General features: G+C 48.2%; 1 protein-coding gene across 1 annotated transcript in view; it reads left to right on the plus strand.

Annotated features, from left to right (window-relative positions):
* Positions 1–25,464, plus strand: part of LOC310823044 (RNA-binding protein Musashi homolog 2-like) — a 192,374-nt gene that overhangs the window by 83,308 nt on the left and 83,602 nt on the right. Inside the window, exon 7 of the mRNA XM_083695717.1 lies at positions 20,047–20,095. Within this exon, the coding sequence (XP_083551843.1) occupies positions 20,047–20,095 (49 nt within the window). The remainder of the gene's footprint in view (positions 1–20,046; positions 20,096–25,464) is intronic.

The following is a 25,464-nucleotide window of genomic DNA, read 5'->3' on the forward strand; positions in this document are numbered from 1 at the left end:
TTTGGTGGTGTGGGCACGTCTGCCCCGGCTCCCGCCGGAGGCACGCGCTCCGCCTTTCATAATATTCACTCTTTGATTAAGGTATTAGTGGAGCTGATGGACGTGGGTGTCCCCTCCGCCCCTCTGTAGCCTGTGCTTTAAGCGGTAGATACTGTGTGTCTTGTATCTGAGAGAGTGCAGCTGCAGTCACCGGGAGGCTGGGAGCTCAGACCTGTGGCGCTCGCCCGCCAAGCCATCCTCTTCCCTGCTCCTCTCTGCCCCCTCTGGCCCCGGCGGTGAGGTTTGATTGGATGCTCGCGGGGGTTTCAATCAGGCAGATTCTTCCTCAGTGTGCTGTGAGGCTTGGCGTGTGGAGCCCAGCAGAGGGTCTGGGCTCAGGCCTTCTGGAGGCGTGAAAGCGGAGAGAGAGGAGAGATGTCTCACACTTCCAGCACCGCCACCCCTCCACCCTCGCGCCGGGAAGCTGTGCCCTGATTTAAAGACTCTCCAGGCAGCACGCAGGCAAGGCCCAGCCATGCTAAAGATCCACATGGCAGACAGTATGGCGTATTTGAAGTAAAGTACTGCATTCAGTCAGTTTTTATTTTTTTTATTTTTTTTATTTTTTCTCCCCACAACCCTGGCAGTTCTCCCACTCATCGTTTCTAGTGAAGACCGGTGTCCTCAACACAGTAGGAGCCTGTTCCTTCTGGCTGGTCAGTAAGACTCAACGTTTTCTCTTTAAAAGGTCCCAGTCAGCCCCTTATTGTAAGAGCTCTGAGACCCCCCCCCCCACCACCCTGCTCAGAGAGTTAGAGAGAGAGGAGGATTTGGCTTTCAGTGCTGGCCTACTTCTTTGTCTCTGATCTTGTGTAAACCCAGAATACTCTTAGCCTCATCGGCTATGTCTGCACACGGGGGGGCTAATTGATTTTTATCACCTGATTGCTCATCTTATTAAAAGGCCTAAGCGGCAGGTTGCGTCGGGGCAGGGTGACGATGGCGGCAGACTACACCATAAGCACAGAGTATTTATACCCTAATGCTCTTACCTCACAGAGAAAGTCAATTACTCTCCCTGCACCGGTGATGCCCGGCAATAATAATGCCTAGTGTAATGGAGATTAAGAATCCACCGCTGTGTGTGCCCATTATTTTTTGGTGTATAAACCGAGACATGCCCTATTGCACCTTTCGGGGGGAAAAAAAACACACACAGTCCATTTCTTCCCATTACGTTCAGCTTAGAATTATCGGAGGTGGCTGGGCAATTTCTTTTAAAGCGGCGCCAGAATGCAGCGTGATGCGCCCTGGGAGTGCGAGCGCAGGCTGAGCAAAGCTGGGCTTTGGCTTTGTTTCGGTTTTCAAGTGAATGTGAAGTATTCCCACCGGGTGTGGATAGTGGCTATTGCTGTGATTGCAGAGATTTGATCTTGGTTAAGAGGGGAGAATAGAATAGGGGGCAAACATGTTTTTGTTCAAGGTTTGACCTCTCCGTCTTCTTTCCTTGTGAGTTTGCCGAGACTGTCGAAAAAATATGTTTTGAAAAACATGAGACATTGGATTAAAATATCAATAAAGCTACTATAAATGAGAGCTCTCTCTCTCTCTCTCTTTCTCTTTTTCTCTCTCGTGATAAATAATGACCACTGCTTGCTCGTTCATCGCACACGATCATGTGTGTATTATGTGTGTGTACTGTGTGTATGCATGCATTTATTTGTGTGTACTAACTTGGTCATACTCATGCATGTCGTCAGGCATGATTGGATGTGTGTATGCATGCGAGTGTGTGTGAGTGAGTGTGTTTTCAGGTAATGCCTGAAAAAAAACACACTTATGTGATTATGACCATGATTACGGTCATAATCATGCATGTAGTCATGCATGCATGCATGAATGGATGTGTGTATGTGTGTGAGTGTATGTGAGTGTGTGTGAGTGAGTTTTCTCGCCTGTCCTGGATTAGGTCCATGTTCTCCCACTAAGTCAAGGTACTGAGTGTTAGCAGGTAGAGTGATAGTCAGGGCAGCCAGAGGAGCAGCAGAGGATCAGAGGCCCGGCTAGATTACACAAGCCTTGTCTGAGCTCAGGATTTTTCTCTCCTTTTGTTGTAGAACCTTGCTCATGGAATAGCAGATCAAAGCCTCTTTCACAGCGTCTCCGTCTCCAAGTGGATCATTTACACATCTGTGAAATGTACAATCATGGAGAAGAGAAAAAAGTCCCCCCCCCCCCCCAAAAAAAATAAATAATAAAAAAATCTCTCGCATTCATTAATAAATAAATTTGCTCCAAGACAAAAGGTTAGATGCCGGATAGAAATCAGTCAGTGTTTTTAACCAGGAGTATTCACAACCACTCATTAATTCTGTTTCTACTATCGCTCACTCCTCTTCAAACAGGGAAGCTTTCAATCCATTAGGAGATCCACAGGGATGCATTATTCAGAAGTGAATTGTCATTGCTGTGAGCGTTGTGTTTACTATGGCCCAGCCTATTTACCATAGCTCATGAAATATGGATCTGGCAGGGAGGTGTTCATGCGTTCATGTAAGCAACCGTTGGACCCGATGTACTGTACTGTAGGAGAGAGGGTTCCTGTGCTGGAGGAAGGGAAAACAAGAGTGTTCAGTCATACAAGGAGATCCCTTCCTTCCAACTGCCAAGGCTTCACTCTCATCTTGTCACTGAACAAACAGTTTGAAACTAAATACACTTGAACGCACAGGGTGGAGTCCTAGCTCGAGATCCGCGCGCGACACCTCTCACGTTTGTGGAAATCTTGCATCCGTGTTAATGGGAAAATTTGCACGATTTGACTTACGCGTGCCGATCTCGAGTTAGGACTCCACCCACAGTATCGAAATACAAATACAAGGAAATTAACCATCCAGAACCCTCCTAGGCCCAGTTTATGGTTAAGTAAGCCAGAGGTCAGACCTCCCAATGCTGTCTCTATGTACCGTAAAAGAGGTTTTAGATGTCACCTTGAGATTCTGTGTTTAATTAAAAAAAAAGGGTCTGTAGATCGTGAGAGCGTATTGACTGAGGCACTCTGCTGAAGTGGCTGCCCTAATGGTGTCTGTTGGAGTGTGTGTGTGTGTGTGTGTGTGTGTGTGTGTGTGTGTGTGTGTGTGTGTGTGTGTGTGTGTGTGTGTGTGTGTGTGTGTGTGTGTGTGTGTGTGTGTGTGTGTGTGTGTGTGTGTGTGTGTGTGTGTGTGTGTGTGTGTGTGTGTGTGTGTGTGTGTGTGTGCTGTTTTTTGCCCAGAAGAAGTGGGCCCACCCCGACGATGAGTGATTGCGTTCCCTGTGAACTCCTGGGCTCACCGGTTGATTTAATTGAGTTGAATTAAACTTAAGCCAGGTACGAATGGAGACAGAGGGAAAATCTATGCTGTTGATCTATAAAACCCATTAGGGCTTCGATCTGGATCATATTGCTTATTTTCCTGGGGAAAAAAAAAAAAAAAAAACTTGGTCACACTTCATACCTATCTGAGAAGCCATTATACCTTTTTCTGTAGGAGGGAGGGAGGGAGGGAGGGAGGGAGGGAGGAATCGTATAACCTAATACCACCTGACTGACATGCCATCAGCAATTTACTCTGGGAACATCAGGTTCTAACCAAAGGCCTAGTAATTAGCTATCATACTATATTGCCATATGATGGTTAGCTACAGTAAAGTAAGTTATAATGACCATGATATCGATGTCATGATGTGTCGGAGAATTACCATGGTGTCTGGAGAGTAAATTGTTTGATTGCCGATCACGACTGTCACTGGAGCACTGAGCTTTAATATCCCATTTCCAGCGCAGTCAGCCTTCTGTGATAAATCCACCGCCTGGCGTTTCTATGTGCTACCCAATGTCTCTGCGAGTCATCCAAGAGTATTCAATTGAAATACAAAAAAGCATGCCGCAAAGCAATGATCAACAGATGATTGGGGGCATGCCTTACTGGCTGCCAACAGATACAGGGCTGAGCTGCCAAATCAGCCTTAAAAGCAGGCCTCAGCAGGAGGGCTTATCTCTACGTGTTGCTCTTTCTCAGCTCCACCACGGCAGGCTCACCATATGTACACACAGACAGAGCAGCTCCTCACACATCACTGATGGCTGCAGCCCCAGCCCCAACCCAACCCTAGCCTCATACTCAACCCCAGCCCCAACCCAACCCTAGCCTCATACTCAACCCCAGCCCCAACCCAACCCAACCCTAGCCTCATACTCAACCCCAGCCCCAACCCAACCCGAGCCTCATACTCAGCCCCAACCCCAACCCAACCCAACCCTAGCCTCATACTCAACCCCAGCCCCAACCCAACCCGAGCCTCATACTCAACCCCAGTCCCAGCCCCAACCCAACCCTAGCCTCATACTCAGCCCCAACCCCAACCCAACCCAACCCTAGCCTCATACTCAACCCCAGCCCCAACCCAACCCTAGCCTCATACTCAACCCCAGTCCCAGCCCCAACCCAACCCTAGCCTCATACTCAGCCCCAACCCCAACCCAACCCAACCCTAGCCTCATACTCAACCCCAGCCCCAACCCAACCCAACCCTAGCCTCATACTCAACCCCAGCCCCAACCCAACCCTAGCCTCATACTCAGCCCCAACCCCAACCCAACCCAACCCTAGCCTCATACTCAACCCCAGTCCCAGCCCAACCCAACCCTAGCCTCATACTCAGCCCCAGCCCCAACCCAACCCTACCCTAGCCTCATACTCAGCCCCAGCCCCAACCCCACCCTAGCCTCATACTCAGCCCTAGCCCCAACCCCACCCTAGCCTCATACTCAGCCCTAGCCCCAACCCAACCCTAGCCTCATCTTCAGCCCCAGCCCCAAGCCCCAGCCTCATCCCCACCCCTAGCCTCATTCTCATCCCCAGACTCATCCCCAGCCTCATCCCAAGCCCTAGCCTCATGCCCAGCCTCATCCCCAGCCCTAGCCTCATCCCCAGCCTCATCCCCAGCCTCATCCCCAGCCCTAGCCTCATGCCCAGCCTCATCCCCAGCCCTAGCCTCATCCCCAGCCTCATCCCCAGCCTCATGCCCAGCCTCATCCCCAGCCCTAGCCTCATCCCCAGCCTCATCCCCAGCCTCATGCCCAGCCTCATCCCCAGCCCTAGCCTCATGCCCAGCCTCATCCCCAGCCCTAGCCTCATCCCCAGCCTCATGCCCAGCCTCATCCCCAGCCCTAGCCTCATGCCCAGCCTCATCCCCAGCCTCATGCCCAGCCTCATCCCCAGCCCTAGCCTCATCCCCAGCCTCATGCCCAGCCTCATCCCCAGCCTCATGCCCAGCCTCATCCCCAGCCCTAGCCTCATCCCCAGCCTCATGCCCAGCCTCATCCCCAGCCTCATGCCCAGCCTCATCCCCAGCCCTAGCCTCATGCCCAGCCTCATGCCCAGCCTCATCCCCAGCCTCATGCCCAGCCTCATCCCCAGCCTCATGCCCAGCCTCATCCCCAGCCCTAGCTCCTGTCTCCGAGCTCCTGCCTCACTATTACATCTCCATAGGGATGGCATTTGAAGTTATCGCCCCCTTGTTGTTGTGATTTTCAGAGATGATATGTTGATTCTAGAAATGTCTATGATTAGGCAATATTGTTTGAGCTTCCCTCGAGAAAAGCCGCTTAAGGGCAGCCTACTGTATAAAAAAGGATTGAAGCAAAATTGTATTTTTTTATCTGCTACATTTTAATCCTGCCTTGTATTGTGACAGGAGGCATGATACAGGGGGTGAGGGTAAATTGATCCCATCTTGGTTTATTGATTTGAAATGGCAGGGCAGTGTACTTACTGCTTATGCAGGAGATGTGACAGTAGCATAAGTATATAGCATAGAGTAGTATAGACATCAGATGCCATTGACTGAAGCCCTCCCTCCCTCTCTCTCTCTCTCTCTCTCTCTCTCTCTCTCTCGCTCTCCACAAACAGTATGGTATACAGCCCATGTTGACTCACTGCTATTAAGCACACTCCAGAGCTATTTTCCGAGGGAGTTAAGTGAAAGCCCATGCTCTTTCCAGCAAAAAGACTCTCCAAATAAAAACCAGGCTAGCCACTGGAAAAGCGACGCTGACATGTTTGTCATAGGATCTGGCTGCAAGCTCCGCTTACGTTGGCCTTAAGCTCTGTACACAGGCTCCCCTCTCGAGAGATCCTCTAAACGGTATTGAGGTCTATGGAGACCTGAGGAGATCATCTCAGCCATTATAATTAACTGCGAGGTTCTCCTTTGGTGATCATACGAAATGATCAAAAGATGTCCATCGAACATTCTACGGCGCTTCTGGAACTGATTGAGTTGTGCAGTACGGTTTCAGTTGGGTATGTTCTCCGCGCACAGGAAAGGGTGATTAAGGCCTCTGATTAGTCTGAGGGAAACTTTTGAACGGTGAAAGTGCTCCGGCTCCGTTTGAAATGAGGCCATTTCTTTTTTTTTCTTTTTTTTTTAAAGCAGGATGTAATGAAAGTGGGTTAGATGTGAGGATGTACTCTCTCTTTGAGGCCTGACTCACTCTACCTTCAGATATAAACCCTCTCTTTGGGATATGCACCTTTGAAAGAGGGAGAATTCTGTTCAGGTTGTTATTCCTGTTAACTGGCAGCAGAGTGAACTACTACCAGATGCTCTGAGAATAGGGAAGGCTTTAGTCAGAGTAAATGCACTTGAAAAAAATGTAGTGAACATTTATACCTTGTATGTGATTATGAGTATTGTGTGTATTTGAATGTGTTTTTAAGTGTGTGTGTGTGTATGTGTGTGTCTGTCTGTGCGTGCGTGCGTGCGTGCGTGCGTGCGTGTGTGTGTGTGTGCCAGCACGTGTACTGTATGTGTGTGTGCTCCCAGGGGGAGGCTGGCTGTATGGGGTGTTATCTGCCTCTGCGGCTGGGTGACAGCTAATCACCGTCCCTGATGAACACTGGGAGAGAGAGGGGGGGGGGGGGGGGGGTCGCCAGGGGGGTGGGAGGAGGAGGAGGCACATGCGGTCGGTTGAGTCACACAGAGACATTGGATCTGGGAATCTCCTCATCCCATACCCCTGGATTACTGTGGGTCTGAGCTGAGCCGGACAGCTATGTGGCCTCCTACCTAGCCCAGTGCAGGATAATAAACCCACATCCGGAGATAGACTCCGATAGGGAGCGAGTGACAGCACTTGGTGACATTTCTTGATGAGCTGAATAAATTTCCATGTTTACCCACTCTGTCAGTAGCGCCTTTGATCTCCCCTGCCTGAACGCTCAGACATTCTCAGCCTCACTGCGAATATCTGTAGATTTGTGTTAACACATAGCCGTGTGTTTCTGGGGAGAAGAGAAGGCGAAAAAAACCAAACACACACACACACACACACACACACACCAAAAAAAAAAAACACCTTTCAAAAGACGCCTTGTCAGGTGTAAAGAGATCAGCAATTATTACCTCACCATCTCATTAATCTTGCCTGATGGCAATGCTAAATGCACTTGGAGATCATTTGCGTTGCATATGGGGCTAGAGCGCCGTGATTTACTGTGACAAGATTTGTTTTGTTGCCTGTCGACACAGGGGAGATCAGAGTAGCTAGGAGAGGGGTGTCGCGACGAGAACGTGTCTGCCGGTGTCGTGAGATGGCGGCAGCATTGCAGGCTGGAGAGAGAGACAGAGACAGACAGAGAGAGAGAGAGAGAGAGAGAGAGACAGACAGACAGAGGGAGAGAGAGAGAGAGAGAGAAGGGGATGTGACAGAGAGAGAAGTGAGAGAGATTCAGTCAGTATTCTCAGGAACAAAGTGATTCCTGCAATGTCACCTTTATCTGCAGACTTAGCTATTCATCTCACATGTTTTTTTTTTGTATAAATAACAACATGACTGACAGAATACCTGTATAATGCAAGAGTTGTTCATTTGAGAAAGAGTACCGAAATGAATTGCTACATCATCTACAGCCGCACCGCTTGAGTTGATTATGTCATTTGACCTAAAAAGATCAGTTTACAAAATGGGCAGAATTTAGCACAGAGTGTAATGACATTCTCAGTATTGGGGGCCCCCTGTCAAATTTAGGTCATGGGATTTAAATCTCCCTTTTGACAAATATGTAGACGACACAACGCAGCACAGCAGCAGCCTCACATCAAGCAGTGAGCCGTGTGGCCCGCGTGGCTCCTGCCTCCTGGCCCCTCCGGTGGAGGCTATGGTAATGTGTCTGGTACTCCCACTGATTGGCAGCTCTCCCGGTGTGTGTGATGGGTTTCGTGCTGAGGCCGCCCCATGGTGAGGCCCTCCTCTGCCCTCCAGTCGCTCACCGCACCACCTACTGAGTTCCCAAAGTTCTGCTCTCTCTGATTGGCTCTGTCACCCAGGGCTTATGGCAGCCACGGCAGGTTGGAGTCTTAACAAGAGAGAGCGTGATTGGCCGATCCCCACTCACCACCAATCACCTAGGGTTATTTTCCCCTGTGACAGGGTAGGAGCACAGCTACGTGGCTGATTGGCTGGTGATAGAGGAGTTCTGGGCCTTTAGATGTATGTAACCCTTGTTGTTTCTCAAGGAAAATGGATATTCATGCACTTACACGGTTAGAGCAAAATGGACAGAAAAATCATTGTAATATCCTTCCTATACCATCAAAAACCTTTTGAATATATTTTGTCATATATGCTGTCATTGTGATTCTAATTTCCTGCAGTGAAAGGGAAAATGGAGAATAGGTCAGCATTGGAATCGGCTAACTAATTGAATAACAGAGTCTTTCTGTACAGCACAGTACGTTCATATTATAACAGTAGGCCTATTCAAAATCTCTCTGAATGCATGGAAACTTTCTTCTTTATGTTCCAATATTGCATTTACTGTGCAAAAGAGTATTATAACCCTCCCTCCACACACACACACACTAATTTAAATTCCTAGCCTAGTTAACATTTCCCAACATCATCCCATCTTTTTGGCATCTAGTTTTACACTGTGCGCAATTGGGGCTCAAATGACATTCTGTAGGGCTGTGTAATGTGTCCTCTCTGTTGTCATGGGCGAGCATAATTCTAATGTTGTCATGGTAATTTGGAGATGGTGGGGAGCGGGGGGGCGGGGGGGGGGGGGATGGCGGCAGGTCACTTTCTAAACAGAGACCTTGCTGTGGGAGGCAAGATCCTTGTGAAGGGCCGATAAGGCGCTGTGTGTAGCCTCGGGGGCGCGATGATGAATGACCCGCTTATCTGGCTCAGCCCAGAGAGCCTTTCAGGACGGCACGGGACCGGGGCTGTCAGAGAGGGACACGGCTCACCCTGGACTCCCCACAACAGCGCCGGCCAGCACCGGGCATCAGCACATAGCATCAGCTTCAGCATCAGCTTCAGCATCAGCTTCAGCATCAGCGTCATGATCAATGGCGTCAGCACACCCGACAGGTCCATGCTCTGTCATTCTGCTCTATGCACATATCAAGTGTCTGACAGCACACAGTCCATCCAACTCCATATCTCTGACTAGTGTACAGCACATTCATGCATTAGTAGATCAAACAGACCATGTGTGTATGTCCTACAGTATGAACCCCCCCCCCCCCCCCCCCTTCTGGACTACCTATTCAGGTAGAACTAAGCTGCTAACTCTGAAGATGTGTACTTTATGGAGCCTGATATGAGATGAGTATGTTGACCGAACTCTTTAAGGAGATGATTACGATGTGAAGGTAACTGACACAAATTGATTGGAGACAGATGGAGCTGGTTTGATAGGTGAGGAATGCTAACAGAGGCCTGAGGGAGACAGGGTACTGGACGTACTGCAGCAGCCATTGTTTCTGGTGGCAGCCGAAGCCCTCCTCCCTCCTTCCCTGTACAACAGTAGAGGATGTGACCTCAGACCTCATCCTTTATGTCCTTTGATTCCCCACCTGGCTCTCTACATGTGCCTGTGAGGTAGGGTTACAGCAGGGTGCACCTCTGAGATGGGACTGTCAGTGGAGATGGTGTGTGTGTGTGTGTGTGTGTGTGTGTGTGTGTGTGTGTGTGTCTTTCCCTACGTAGCTGGACCAGGGCATTACTATGGCTGGCCACACTGATGCCGTGTGTTGTGGCGTGGCGTGGCGTAGTATGGGCTAGTGTGTTTTCTCTCTGCGGCTGTTCTGCTCTGCGCTAATGACAGCTGGCATGGGGCCATCATCACAGGAGCGGTAATTAGAATCCAGAGGTTTGGGGAAGGAGCACAGATCCCCACCATCTCACTAGCAGATGTGTGTTTGATCTGTTCACCAACCTCCCCACTGCAGGCGCCGCCGTCCCTTCTCTCCCATACACTAGGCTAATAACAGCCTCGCCAAAGAGATGGCTTCAACATTTGGGGGGTTTTTAGAGGTAGATTTGATTGTCTTTTTTTTTCTAATTTCATTTTTGTTAGGGTTAGGGTTTGATTAGAGGTGATTCAATATGTTTTAATTATACTCCTACGTACAGCCATTTATTATACACAGTAGATTAGATATTTTATAAAACAGACTCTGCTAGCTCTGACAATGCAAAGCAAACAGGACGGGGCCAGGTGGATAATGGAGAGATCTGTTGTGGACGTGTAATATGCCAGACAGAGAAAATGGATGAGAGAATGAAGAGAGAAGATGCAAAGGGAGAAGGCCTGGGGTGAGAGAGGGGGGTGAGAGAGGGGGGTGGGAGAGAGAGAGAGAGAGAGAGAGAGAGAGAGAGAGAGAGAGCCAGCTCGGCCAGTTGCGGCTCAGTTCAAATCATTATTGAGATTTGCTCCGGGGTGATTCACCAGTGTTTGGGATGCAGCACGTTCTGTGTCTTAATCCCCAGAATTACTGTAGAGAGCAGGCAGACCAGGAAGTGAAAAGCTATTCCAAGACAGATTTAGACCTCCATCGGGAAGAGTGAATGTGCTCATTGAGTCTGATGAAGGAAATGATGAGTTCTATGCATGTAACCTTGGACTGACCTCTACACATAACTAGGCAATAATAACCAGCGGTAAAACCCCATTCCTGTACCAAATACTATGAAGCCTGTGCATATGTGTTATAAAATACCATTACACGTTTTTTTTCTGATGGATTTGATTTCGTAAGGATGAAGATGCACCTAGAGAAACTGCTTTCTTAATTGTACTGTACCTACATCTCCAAAGAAGCGAGGATATTCCCACCAGTGATGGTATTCCAATAACTGGGATGAGAGATATATATCTTTGTACCGTTGCAGTGGCGTTTCAATTGCATATTCTACCTTGAGGGACATTCATTGGACAGAAACTTTGTCTCGCTTGAAGAAGACAGAGTCACTTCCTCCCCCTCGTTTGACCTTTCCTTCCCGGTCCCTTTGTTTTAATCCGCTCCTGGACCCTGTGGAATGATTCTGTGTTCGTCTCCAATGGGCCGCTCCCCCCTCCCATACAATACAATCCCACCTTTGTATTCACGCTTTCAATCTCCACCCCCCCCCCCCCCACCCCCCCCCCCCACACACACACACACACACATACACACACTCCTCCTATTGTTCTGCTTTATAACTTTGAGAACCCAGCATCACTCAAGTATATTAGACGGAGCCTATTACTGTCGCCCAGATCACTTCTCTGAGCCATATTAAAGACTCCCCAGACAAAACTCCCTGTCATGTTAATCCAAGCTTTAATAAATAGAGGGATGTGTTACTGTATTCAAATAGGGGGCTCCTGTATTTCTGCTGACAAAGAGAGACGAGCTATCGAAAAACCACAGACGACAGCGTTTTGCATGAAAGAAAGAAAAAAAAAGAAGAAAAAAAACGGGTTCGATTGGCATTCATTCTCTGCCATTGTTAGGAGAAATGTCATATTATTGAAATGGCCTTTAAAAGAGCTTAAGCCTAATCTAAGTAAAACACTGCAGGTGGTGAGGATATTGGCAGCTGTAATTGAATTGAATGCTATTCTACTTAAGCCTCTAAAGCATTTTTTTTATCCCTATCGTACACCTATAGATAACAGAGTACACAATGGCCACCGCGGCCCTGAAAGAAGGACCTATTGTTCACTGAATCCGTGTACATCAGAGCATGCTGTCTTTGAACATGATTAATTCATGAAAAGATGTGTGTTATCATTTATTTTTTTTCCCAGTTGGTTATTCAAAGAACGCGGGAATTGTGTGACGTTAATAGGGATGTCATAGTGTTAGTGAACAGTCATAGCGAAGAAGGATTCCTGAGGATCCCTCTGACTGGTAACAAAGACGGAATTGAAGTCGAGCTCCTTTGCTTCATGGCCATCACCGAGTTTCACCGCTTGGAGAAAGGAAAAAAAAGAGTGAAGATACAATTACTTTTTTCATTACATCGAAAATGACATTGCTCTCTCTGACTTGGTTTCTTACACTCTGCCTCTTTGGTTAGCCATCGATCTGCTTGAAGAAATGGAAATCTAGTTAAAGCAGCATTTCAGAACCAGAGGAGGGCTGTGGAAAGGATATGATGCAGTGCTTCATGTGTCGTCGTTTGATAAGAGTGAGAGCGAGAGAGAAACAGCAACCTTGGTAGTCATCTCCTGAACATGTTGTTGCCTGCTGTTACTCTCAGTCTAAATGAAAACTGACATATTTATATTTACTTTAAATTAACATGATTGTGGGCCTGCCAGTGTCAGGAGGATCTTATTTACATACCAATTAGCAGATTTACTAACCGCCTTTTCTACTGATTAATATAATTACTGTAGACACAAGCATGCGTATGAAAGGGAAAGAGGAGAGGGGTGTGTGTGTGTGTGGTGGGGGGTGGGGGGGGGGAGGGTGGGGGGGGGGAGGCCAGTTTGTGTGAGACTGCTGTGAAATTCATCTGTCTGCTAAAGAAGGAAGCTGATTGGCTTGGCAGGGGGAAAAAGGCATCACTTTAAGTAAGTCCTCCATGTTAAACTGTTACCTCCAGGGCACAGGGATTTCTCACCTCTCCAATTACTATTTGAGCTGGAAAGCACAATATTTCCCAGCCTGGGCTTTCACACACGGGAGGAGGGAGGGCTCGGCAGTTACACGGAGGTGGCTCGCAGGCATACTCCATTCTGACAGAAAGAGGAGCCTCTCTCTGCTCCAGTGCGGTGGAGGAGGAACGGGCTGGCGCGTTCAAGCCCTATTAATAAAATAACTCAGTAATGGGCAGTTCCCTGCAGCCTGGCACAGGAACAGATAAGATTGATGGACGGGGTCTAGTTCTCCCTGCATGCTGAATGTTGAGGATGACTTCTCTGTGATGCCACAGCCAGCCAACATGCAGGTCTGACTGAGACTGGTGCATTGTGGAAGAAGCGTCGCTCCATCATGGTCGTGATGCGGCCTGCCCTCGGTGTGTCAGCCTATTGGTCAGACCTGCCCCTACTGTGGCCCCCACTCTAATCATGCATATTTGTCGCACTGATGGCTTTGCTCAGTGGCTGCAGGAGGATCGGCGCAAACCGTTCGCCGAGAAGCTCGGAGGCGTTCTATGACACACAAAGGTCCCTGTTAGAATATGCATCAGTTCGCATCGCCATAGCGACCTCCTTGGATGCCGAGCGGGGGACCTCATGAATATTTGATTCAGACAGATTTGAGGAATTGTCTTCCTCAAGTGTTTTTCACAAGCCATTTGGTTAATGTCAACATGAGAAATAGTTACTGAAATTAGTGTTGACATATAGCCTATACCGTATATCATTAACAATTACATAGGCCTGCACTATGATTCTGGCGGCTAGGATAGAGGATAGATATGTTCCTTGAGTGTTTTTAGGCTGTGTTATATGGCCTTTTCCCTCTCACTCCTCAGCAACGCGACACAGAATGGAAATTGAGTGCATAACCCTCCCTCCATCAGTCATTAGGCATGTCCATTATTCCATAAATGAATACCTACTGTGCTGTAGACAGGCATGTGCACTGTATGCACATAATGTCCCTTCACCTTGCTCTTACCATTAAAATCCGTTAAAAGGATTACAGTGGTGTGTATCATGATTGGGAAAGGGTAGAGGGACAATATACAGCACAGCAATGGGGGCTGTTTGCTACTCATTTGTGATCCAATGAATAGAGGCTCTCCTGTATAGGAAAGGTTCCACCCATAGATATAGAACAAAAACAACTGTTCTACCTCTGCGGTTCCACCAGCAAAGGCTCATGGCACTGTGGCCCGGGACAGAGAGCATCGCAATGGGAAGCAGGTATGAAACATGAGAGCCATCTCCTGAACCTTCTTTATGAAGGTTTCCTTCAGCCTGAGGTTTCCAGCCTCCCTGGATTCAGCTTCCAGGTGTAGCCTTGCATAGTTTGTGTGTGGGCTGTGTACTGCGGCATGGCCCACTCCTGCTCTGCTCTGCTAGCTGGACCAGAGCACAGTGGCTGGATTTGCTGCCTGAGTGGAGGGAAGGCATTTCAGCCTGCTCCAGTTTCCAACAGACACGACCACCATGACGGGTCACCACAAGGAGGGTGGGTGGCAGACTCGTTTAGTCTCAAGGCCCCTGGACACCAAGCCTTTGGACAGATTGTGTGTGTGTGTGTGTGTGTGTGTGTGTGTGTGTGTGTGTGTGTGTGTGTGTGTGTGTTTGTGTGTGAGTGTGAGTGCATGCCTTTCCTTCACGTACACTTATATTCTACCATCAAATACATACTGTATATAGTATGAAACTGAACTTACATTGTTAATACAATGTTGTTATTACAGTCATTGCCAAGGTACTACACAGGAATAGGGGCAACTTAATGCAAAGTGTGACCCTTTTGTTTTATTCAAATGGTTGAGTCTTTAAATGGGCAAAACTGGTGTGTACATGGAATCCCTAGCACTGAAAGAGTTTTACTTGGTGTCTCTTTCACCTCCCTGTGTAATTACAAGGGCTTTCTGGAACTGAAGTTTGGCCTGCTGCTCCTTGTTAAAGCACTACTAGTAAAACCACTCAAGTGTGCACATGCTGCACATTGCAGAGAGAAGAGCTGAGAGACAATGATAAAGATTTTTCTCTGTAAAAAAAATAATTGAGAGGGTCGTCACAAATTAGTTCATTGTCATTGAAGCACTATCGTTGCTCTGTTAAAGCAGCCCATTTTCATGTTTTGTCCAATAATACTGTCGGCCAGTATTGAAAGCTTCTCCGGTTCTCTGTTCTCCACTTTGCTACTGCAGCACAGGCTAACAGTTAACAGAGCCCTCTCCAATAGATAGGATTAAAACAATGTCCTTAGAGAGACTTCAAACAAAGTTTAGTAGCGGCTATATACTAGACAAACCTGTACATGTTCTTATTGTAATCGCAAATGACGTTGGTTTGGTTTTGCAATAATATGCAATGATCGATTGTCACATATACTTCCTGGATTCCATTAGGATACCGGCAACTTATTGTTCGCAGCTAGTAATCTCTCTGCGGTGGAGTGCCTGCACTGTGAGGGGAAAGCTTGGCTGGTGAAACCGAAACAAAGAGTCTACGAAGAGGAAATAGTCCCAGTTCTGAGCAAATACATTATAGAGACTGTAATTGTTTGATTTTCAATAGAATGCACATCAAAAAATCCTTACCAACCATAACTCGTAACCAAACTTTGTTTGAAGTTTCTCTGGGGAGATTCGGGCATGTAATTTAAGTTCCATCGGGATCCTGTCTATTAGAGAGGGCGCTGCCAACCATCCCTTTAATCAAGGGCATTGTAAAGGAATATGGCTCTTATAAAAATGAATGTGAAATAAGGCCCATAGCACTTGGGTAGTGACAGCGAGTTCAGTTGTCGTCTTTAACGGGTGACCCTTGTCTGGCCCGAAGCAGTGCTAAGACTGCACCCTCCATGGCCCCTTGTGACTAATCAAGCACATCCATCACTGAGGCTTTCTCATGACTCAGCTTCTCAACACAAGAAAATCTTCCACTTGGATTCCCTCCAGGCTTTCTCGTCATTTCTTCTCTGGCCCTCGGAAAAACCCCACGTTGACAAGGACACTGTGCAGTACCTCAACATGGAAAAACGGCGCTTAAAATAGTCAAATACAAATCATTTCCATGTGTTAGCAGCAGCGACCTGGGCTGTCCCTCTGTTCCCAACCTCTGTAGACTTGATCTATGGGCGTGTTCCGCCCCAGATGCAGGGGAAGCCCCACTATTGTGTGGTGAATGTAAATAATGGGAGATTGCCGCTGATCTAAACTGCTGTCATAATGCATTTCCTCAGCTCTTAAATCTCCCTGTATCGCTGCGGCTTTCACCCCCCCCCCCCCAAAAAAAAGAAAAAGCAACACGTCTCAGTGCTTATTGATGCTTCTGTCCTCCGATAAAATAATTCAAAGAGCAGCCAATTTGAATTCCCGCCTGGGTGTTTTTTCTTGTGTTTTTCATATGTATGGATTCGGTTGACGCATTGGCACCGGTGGAAAAGGTTGTCCAGGAGGCGATGTTTCATATCATATTATCTGACAGCAACAGGATAAGCCTATCCTCAAGGGTCCAGGGGCCTCTAAACAAATTGTTCAATCGCTTCCCGCCTCATGTTTGTCCTACATTGACTACCAAACCAAGTCAATCCACATTACCCGTGAACTCCAGGTTAACCCTGTGCTTTCCGCAATTTAAACAATTTACACCTCTTTAGCAACAGTTGCCAGTCACCCCAGTGCAAACGATATTTCCAGCTGAAATTCAACCACAGAAGTACAAAAGCTGGCCTTTTCCCCCTCTGCTCTGGAGGAAGCGGTGGTGACGCCTCTGTCACCTGCACAGCCTCATTCTCCTGAGCTGCTGCCAGAAGCTGCCATGTAATCGTTAGCTCTACAGCCATGTGCATGTTCTCCTCAAACCCAGTACATCGCTGCCTGTTTGTGCACTGGCAATCTGAATGGAGATGTATTTTCCTGAGGCTTAGTTAAAGGTGAACTTCAACTCTCTGGCTTCTGCACCCGCCCCCCCCACCCCCCCCCCCCCCGACTGGCTTTGTGGCCGCATTTGTTCTCTTTTTCAGGGCGGTCACAAAGCAGAGGATTGGAGTGTTCCGGCATATACCACAGTGAAATAAGACTTGGGCTCCTTTCTTCATTGTCACAAAAGGCCAGACACTCCACTGGAGTCCCCACTCCCCTTTTACATAGTGATAAGACAGCCATTATCCTTTGAACCTTTTCTTTTCACTGAGCCAGGAGAAAAGGAGAGAGTGAGGGAGAGGAGGAGAGCGAGGAGGGCAGAGAGAGAAAGAGAGAGAGAGAGAGAGAGAGAGAGAGAGTGAGAGATTTCTACCTCCCTGGAGTGAGGCTGGTCTCACCTCTATGCGGAGGGGTTTTTGTGAGCAGTGAAGAGGTCCTTAACCTTCTATCAGATGGAAGGCACAGGAGTTGTGCTCTGCCTGAATGGCTGCATTGAAAAGCCCTGAAGCAGAGGAGATGGTTCTATAGAGTTAGGGGGTGGGGGGGGGGGTGGTGGTGGGGGGGGGGGGATACGTCGGCCCGCTGGAGTGTGACCCTCTCATGATGTGCACGCACTGTGAAACACCCCATCACTGCTGAACTTGTGCCCAGTGTTGAATTAGGGCTCTGCCTGACACACCTGTCCCATCTCTCATAACAGACACTGAGATATCTATACATCACTGAGAGGAGGAGACCCATGATACACTGCCTTGATATACCCAGGCCTCTTCTGTTCAGTAGAAATTCTATCCACCTCAGATAGAATACACAGTGCATATTACATGTTCTTTATATTGACTTAGGTTTGGCAGGCTTCATGAGATGTTGGATTTATAGGCTACTATATGGGTAAAACGTGCTAGAGTACATACTATGTATACAATTGCCTTTGCTTTACCCATCTGAATCTGATTTTGCGAATATTACAGTACATGGATGGCATACTGCAGAGCAAAGCAGACCTGTGCTTTCAGTCCAACTACATTATACAATACAATACAACACAATACAATACCTTTATTGTTCCTTAGAGGGAAACTTATTTTGTGGAGTGGTACATTTGGCTACAAACAAGCCATGACAGCACCATGAAAACAATAACAATCACATACAACAATGAAGACAGTTGGCTACGAGATGGTACTGTAGTTATGGATTTTTAAAATGTATTTAACCTTTATTTAACCAGATAAGCCATTGAGAACACATTTATCTTTTACAGTAAGTAAAGTGAGCATGCAGCAAAGCAAAACCAGTTACCAGTTTACAGACATAACAAACAGTGTTTAAAAACCCATGAACAGACATACATATTTACAACAGATACATGGATAGTGGGCAATAACACAATATTATAACGCTCAGAACATAACTGGTGACTATTCAAAAAATAATTAGGGGTGATGACCAGGTCGTTTGCATAGCTGATGAAACTGGGGAGGGAGATTAATTGGTTGAGTTTGAAGTCCTGTTCAAGTTTAAATCCAGTCAGTTGCAGCAAAGTGTTGGAATGAGCCAGAGAATACTGTGGAGCAGGGAAGCGTGGGCAGACAGGGAGATGTAGCTTATGTGAGTGAGGCTGTAAGAGGACTGGGAGAATGGGAGGAGTTAAGAGAGGTGAGAGTGGGGTTTTGCCAATGAGAGCTTTACAGATGAGAGTGTACAAGCGAATTTGTCGTCTGCTTGTGCAAGTGAGGCTAAGCCAAATAGCTCTTAGAGAGAACAGTGTTGATTCTAATGGACGTGCTACAGTCGGTGGTACTGTGGTTGAGGTGTGGTGTGTAGCTTAGGTGGCTGTGCCGCCCTCCACTGTGCCTGCGTCCTGTGGGCATTCAGGGTGGCAGGGTGGCAGTGGAGTGGGTGGCAGTAGCAGTGTGCTGAGCCTGGCAGGTAGGTGCCCCTCTTTATCCACTGAGCCAGACAGTTCCATCTCAGCGAACCCGTTGCTCCTGTCTCTTCCCATCACCTCCCATGGCCTGGTGTCCCCGCTTCACCAGCCAGCCCTGCCGCCCTCCCGCTGCGACACACACACACACACACACACACACACACACACACACACACACACACATATGTACACACAGACATAGCGTGCACACACACACACACACACACACACACATGTACACACACACATATGTACACACACGCACACACACACACACGCACACACACACACACACACGCACGCACACACACACACACACACCCCACCGGACCGCCGCCAAGCTGCCAAAGCCTCCCCAGGACCCAGCCGCGCTCCACACCGCACGTTACCTAGCGACCATAACCAGGGGAATGTGTGGTGCACACGGCGACATTGAGATGCCTGGCCTTATCTTCCCCCTCTGTCATTTTGTCTGGTGCTTTTTTTTCTTCTTCCTCTCTGTCTGTTTTTATTGTTCTCTCAAAAGAAACCACAATGAAAATGAGTGTGTGCGTGTGTGTGTGTGTCTGTGTGTGCCTAAATCTGTTTTTTAAGCACTTCTTCTGAATTATAGAGAACAGATTCTGTCGTGCAATCTGGCGCGAGATGTGTGAGGATAAACATTTGCTGTCTGCCTGTGTGTGTGTGTGTGTGTGTGTGTGTGTGTGTGTGTGTGTGTGTGTGTGTGTATGTGTGTGTGTACATACTGTGTATACATTTGCCTTTTTTGTTTTACCCACCTGAACATGATTTGTAATAACGGGGGGGGGTGCAGTAAGGTGTGTGTGTGTGTATGGCGCTACAGTAGCAACGCTCAGGTTGGGGGTTCGATTCCCCCTCGGGACCATACTAACCATGTATGCACACACTGTACTGTAAGTTGCATTGGGAAAAAAAGCGCATATAGAACTGTATTATCCTGGTGCACTAGCTGTCTCCAGTTGATGCCCTGATGAATACCAGTGTCCTACCCCCTGAATACAGCCTGCCTCCCTCAACCCCCTGAATACAGCCTGCCTCCCTCAACACCCTGACTACAGCCTGCCTCCCTCAACCCCCTGACTACAGCCTGCCTCCCTCAACCCCCTGACTACAGCCTGCCTCCCTCAACACCGTTTTTATTTTTTTTTAATTTATACAGAATGTCACTTCCATGTCTATCCTATGAAACTAGCCCTGAGACTAATGTCGCTGTTTCTCTCTCTCTTGTGTTTTTCAGGTAGAAGATGCCATGCTTATGTTTGATAAAACCACCAACAGACATAGAGGTAAGTCCACCACGTGTACAGACTATACACGATCTTCCCCCTGTGTTCATCATGTGTCTTTCACGTGTTTCTCTCTCTCTCTCTCTCTCTCTCTCTCTCTCTCTCTCTCTCTCTCTGTGTTTCCGTGAACCGAGAGAGAGAGAGAGCGAGAGGGAGAGAGCGAGCGAGCGAGCTTATTTTCATGGCATTTCCCCCCCCCTGATAACAACTCCCAGTGGTGTTACATTTCACATGCTTTCAGGTATAGTAGCTTGTCCAGGCATTTGGAAGAGATTGCCAGAACAGAACCATGCTTTTAAGAATCGATACAGAGTGGTATTTTGGATGTATGAGCGGGGAGTGTGATGGTGTGCGGTTTGGAGACGCGGGCTGCCTCTCTCTCTCTCTCTCTCTCTCTCTCTCTCTCCCTCCCTCTCCTTCTCTCTTCTCTCTCCCTCTCTCTCTCTCTCTTCTCTCTCCCTCCCTCCCTCTCTCTCTCTCTCTCTCTCTCTCCCTCCCTCTCCTTCTCTCTCCCTCTCTCTCCCTCTCTCTCTTGCTGGGTGTAAAGGGTTATGGAGCCGTGGGTGCTGTTCAGTCAGATAACAGCAGAGATAAAGGCCCAGGAGAAGCGCTGTCTTTATCTCTCTCTCACTGTTATCTGCTCTTTATCTAGGATTAGGGGAGGCTTCTCTCTAAAGCAGAGGACTTTCCAAAGACAGACTGTCTCTCCCTGCAGTACAATACCCCTGCACCAGGGCCACTCACCTAAACCACAGCCATGCTAAAACACTCACGTGTACAGACGTTGACGTCCGTTGACGTTGTTTCTCTCTGGTCCAATAGCATTGTGTAAGGGGATGCTGATGGATAGCATGCTAGCTTGAAATGCCCTAAACCCTACTGTAGGGCAGCTATTAGGAGCCGATAGCTCTCCCCGCCCGCCTGCTAGCGTGCTACGGTGGCTGCTTGTTAGCACACGTCCCTCCCTCCTCCCGGAGAGGAGCGTGTGTCTGTGTCCTCTGTCAGCTGCTGACAGACACTTCCTCTGTCTCTGATATACAGAGAGAGAGAGAGACCAGACACTTCCCCTCCGTCTCTCACACACACACACACACACACACACACACACACACACACCTCTCTCCAAGTAACATTACACGCGCAGGCACGCACGCACACACACTCACTCATTCACTCACTCACTCACACACTCACACACACACACACACACACACAATGTATCCCTACACGATTAGACCTCTATAACAGTAAAATGCTGTGAAAGTATTGCTCAACGGTTGTCAACAGATGTAGAGCTTTAGTCTGGATTGAGAAAGGCTCTGCATGCCTCTGTCTTGTTAATACTCTCGGACAGATTTTTTGGTTTGCGGAAAAAATTCTCTTTTGTTGTGTGCGGGTAGAGGCTGGCTGTCAGTGTGTGTGTGGTAAATAGTCTCAGTGAACGGTATGTGAACTAGTTGGAAGTGGTGTATGGATTTGAGTGGATTCTGATCTGTAGTGACAGAACCCAGTGTGAGGTCTGCTTTGAGATGAGGAGTTGGTACCCCCCCCACCCGACACTCCCCCACCCCCTCCTCTTCTCTCACTGCAGCGCCTGGTACTGTGTGGTAGGGATGGGGAGCTGCAGTCTGTGTGTTTGCCTTTGGGCGACGAAATGCCCTTCAAACGAAGACAATGATGGAAACACCCTCCCTGGCCATTTTTTTTCTTCTGATGGCAAGGGGGGGGGGGGGGCGGGGGGACGGGGAGTGGGGGAATGGGGGAGGGGGGGGGGATTATTTAGTCAGAGCAAAACGATAATAAGGAGACGAATAGTTGCAGTTCTCTCAGCAGTTTTGAGTCTAACTCGCTATCTCTCGTTGATGATTTTTGGGGGTTTCTCTCTCTCAGCGTGAGTCAGAAAACAGTGATTGTGTCCCTAGTCAGACATCCTGACAGGTAGGAAGACTTCATTGTGTTTAGCCGACTCTCATGCAGGAGCCGTATCTGACGGGAAAGGAGAGAAGCCAGTGGTGATGGTGGTGGTTTGGAGTAGGCAGTGATATGAGGCTTGGACGGCCAACGTGTTTGTTACCGTTCCTCATTCCGTTCCGTGCCTTACAATGAGCCCTCAATGTCCAATGATTTCTCCCTCCGCCGGCCTCCCCTGGTGAAGTCATTGTCATCGCTCCCATATGGACAGGCTCTGGGAGGGGACTGACAGGCTGTCTTTGGCAGTCGAGGTCTATTCGCCGTGTCCTTTTGTCTCTGCTGCAGCCGTGGTTCCACTGTCAGAGCGCCTCACCCAGGTGATGTGTGTGAAACGACGGCGGCGAGGCGGAGAGAGAGACTGCTGCTCTCTAATCCTCTCTCTCCCTCCCGGTCTGTCTCTGCGCCACTGTTCTTCACACTCATTTGGAGTATTCAGCAGTGTCCTTCAGACGGCAACCCCGAGGTTGACTGCCGCTGAAACGACGGCTAAAAGACATATTCTTTTACCCCCCCCCCCTCTCACCCCCTCCTCCTTTTTCCTGTCCTTTTTTTCCCTCTCATCTCTCTCTCTCTCTCTCTCTCTCTCTCTCTCTCTCACACTTCCTCTCTCTCTATCCTCCCCCCCTCTCTCTCTGTCTGTCTGTCTGTCTCCCTACCCCCCCCCCCCCCTCTCTGTCTCTTTCTCTCTCTCTCTTTCTCTCTCTCTCTCATGTTAGAGGACACTAGCTGCAAGCGAAGCCCTTCACAAAGGCGAGCGCAGCACACCATCTCCCTGGCATTTAAAGGAATAAAATAAGGGCGATTGTGTTGGAAATTGAGCTCTCTGAAGCCTTCCGTCCTGGACGCCCCTGTGCATTATGGGTGAATCCGGTATCTTTGGCGAGCTGCTTGGGCTGCCCAGAGGTCCACGCCAGAGGGGGGCTATTGTTCAGCCACCGCTGCAGCATCCCCCCCCCCCCCCACACACACACACACACATACACACACACACACTACCCATCCCTGTGCTGCTCCCCATTGTCCCCCTACCTCCCAACACTAGCTACACACTGTATATGCTTGCTTTGAAATGCCTGCTTCTCTGAGGGATAAAGGAAAACGTGGACACAAACACACACTGCATACACGTACGTACGCGAGCACACACCCACACACACACACACGCACACACACGCACACACACACAAACCCAATCACACTCACAATCACACAACAGTGTGCTAGTTAAGGTCAGTAGAAACAAACGGTCAAACGGGCCAAATGTTTTAGATAATGATTGAAGGTGGTTCAATGAACACCACTCTGTGACAGTTTGTTGAGCGTTCCCAGCAGTGTGGAGAGAGGACGTTGACCACAGTGTGACCACAGTGTGACCACAGAGTGGTGGCGAGAGAGCGGGCACGCTGCCTGCTTCATGCCCGCTGTGGTTACACACACATGTATGCCCCTGGGGCAAACCCAAGGGCATCGTGCCACCTCTGCAATGGCAAGCCAATCACCCAGGTGTGGAGGTTAGTTTATACAGTCCACCACACCACGCCATATCACATCCAATACCAGGAACGTAGGGATATTTACCACCAATACCGCAGGAGGAGTGGAGGAGAGAAAACCGTTTTAGAAGTGCCCTGAGTAAAAATCATTCTGTCATGTGCCCGCTCCCATCCAGCAGACTGACACATGATCTGCGATCTAAACAGTGATTTTACTGTCAAACACGATTGCCATTGCCAAGGAAAGTGTGGCCGAGGTGAGACAAATGGTGTTTTTTTAGAAAGGGGGGAATGGAGACAGTGATGAGTTGTGAAAGAGGACTTGAGTCTGAGTGGCAGATACTGATATCGACCGAACGCTTTTTGTTTAATTCGGCAATAAATACTGGATGGATGATGTAACAGGCCAAGCCCCTCTCTCCCCAGTGAGTTGCTGCTGATGTCCATAGAAATCCTCAACCTTGATTAACCCTACGGTCTGGACTAGATTACCGTCCTAATCAAGACTAATGAAGGCTTCATCTCGCTAGCATAGTTTCACATATTCCCAGGCTGGTAGTCTATCTCCACGTTCACTTTCAGGGAAATATATATATACTCCCCTGTGATGAGCAGACTTGAAGCTTTCAAAGGCTTTTACCAATTAAGTCTTTTTTTTCCCGACAATACCTTATCAACTGTTTCACATAAATTTGTGATCGTGTTTCATGTAAATCAGGGGCATGTAACCCAATGTGAAATTATGCACATGAAATCATAAGATACACTTTCAAAAGTGTATCTAGTCATAATTAGCCGGTCTTTTTCCTACTGATCTCACACTTCTACCCCAATATGCTCGGAAGGTCTGGTGAACCAACGCGTCAGGCTTGGCCTTGGTTTACCCAATACAGATACCAATCGGTAAACAACTCCAGAAGCATAGCTGTTGGCTGTACCTCGCATCAATCATCTCCATAAGTTAATCTCCCACAACTTACTCAGTAAGTTCACTCCCAGCAAGGCCAGTTTTCAGTCGTTCCCAGGCTTATATATGCGCTGTGCGCAATAGCCAGGAGACAAGGTTACTTTCCTACAATGTCAGTGGTAAAAGAAAGTCAATACAGCCAAAAACACAACATAAAGTAACATAGTAACTTTTTTTAATAGAGTTTTCATTGACAGCAAAATGAACACCTTTTTTGATCTGCTTTTTGTTAACAACACAGATGAGCTGGATGATGAAACCCATTGAAACGTTATTTTCAATCCGTTTACAATAGTTTGTAACCAGACGGCATCCATTTAGCTGATTCCACCAAGACAGTGTGACCCGATTACAGGTTAAATTGCTTCTTTTTTTTTAAATGATGCAAGTATTAGTAATTCCTGGCAGCGTGAGGGAGCGGTAAGATGGAGGATGAATAATGATGAAGGGAAAAGGCTCATTTGGACTGTGTCTGGAGTAAGAGGGAGAGAGGGACGGAGTCCAGGTGTCGGGAGAACCAGGGATTCTTGGCTTTGTGTGAGGATGGGCGCGGAGAGGCAGCACCGGGTTTTGTGCGAAGCCTGTTTTCTGAGGGCTGAAAGGGCTGGGTTTGTTCCTGGAAGAGGAACAGAAGGCTGTATTGTGTGTGTCTGTAATCTCCTTACCTGGATCGGTAGCCCAGGGACGAATCGCAGCTCCCAGCTCCCAGTTGGCACCACAGAGTCAATGTCACACTGAGCCAGTGCGCCTCGCTTCCAAAGAACCAAGAGAGGGTGTGTGTTTATGTGTGTGTGTGTGTGTGTGTGTGTGTGTGTGTGTGTGTGTGTGTGTTTGTGTGTGTAGGTCTGTCTGTGCCTGCGGAAATGTCTGAATGTCTAGGCTTCTGAACGTGCGTGTATGTTGTCTTTGTGTATACAGAATGAGTGCTCTGTTTATCA

The sequence above is a fragment of the Argentina silus genome, assembly GCF_951799395.1.
Source record: "Argentina silus genome assembly, chromosome: 2".
Taxonomy (NCBI): Eukaryota; Metazoa; Chordata; class Actinopteri; order Argentiniformes; family Argentinidae; genus Argentina; species Argentina silus.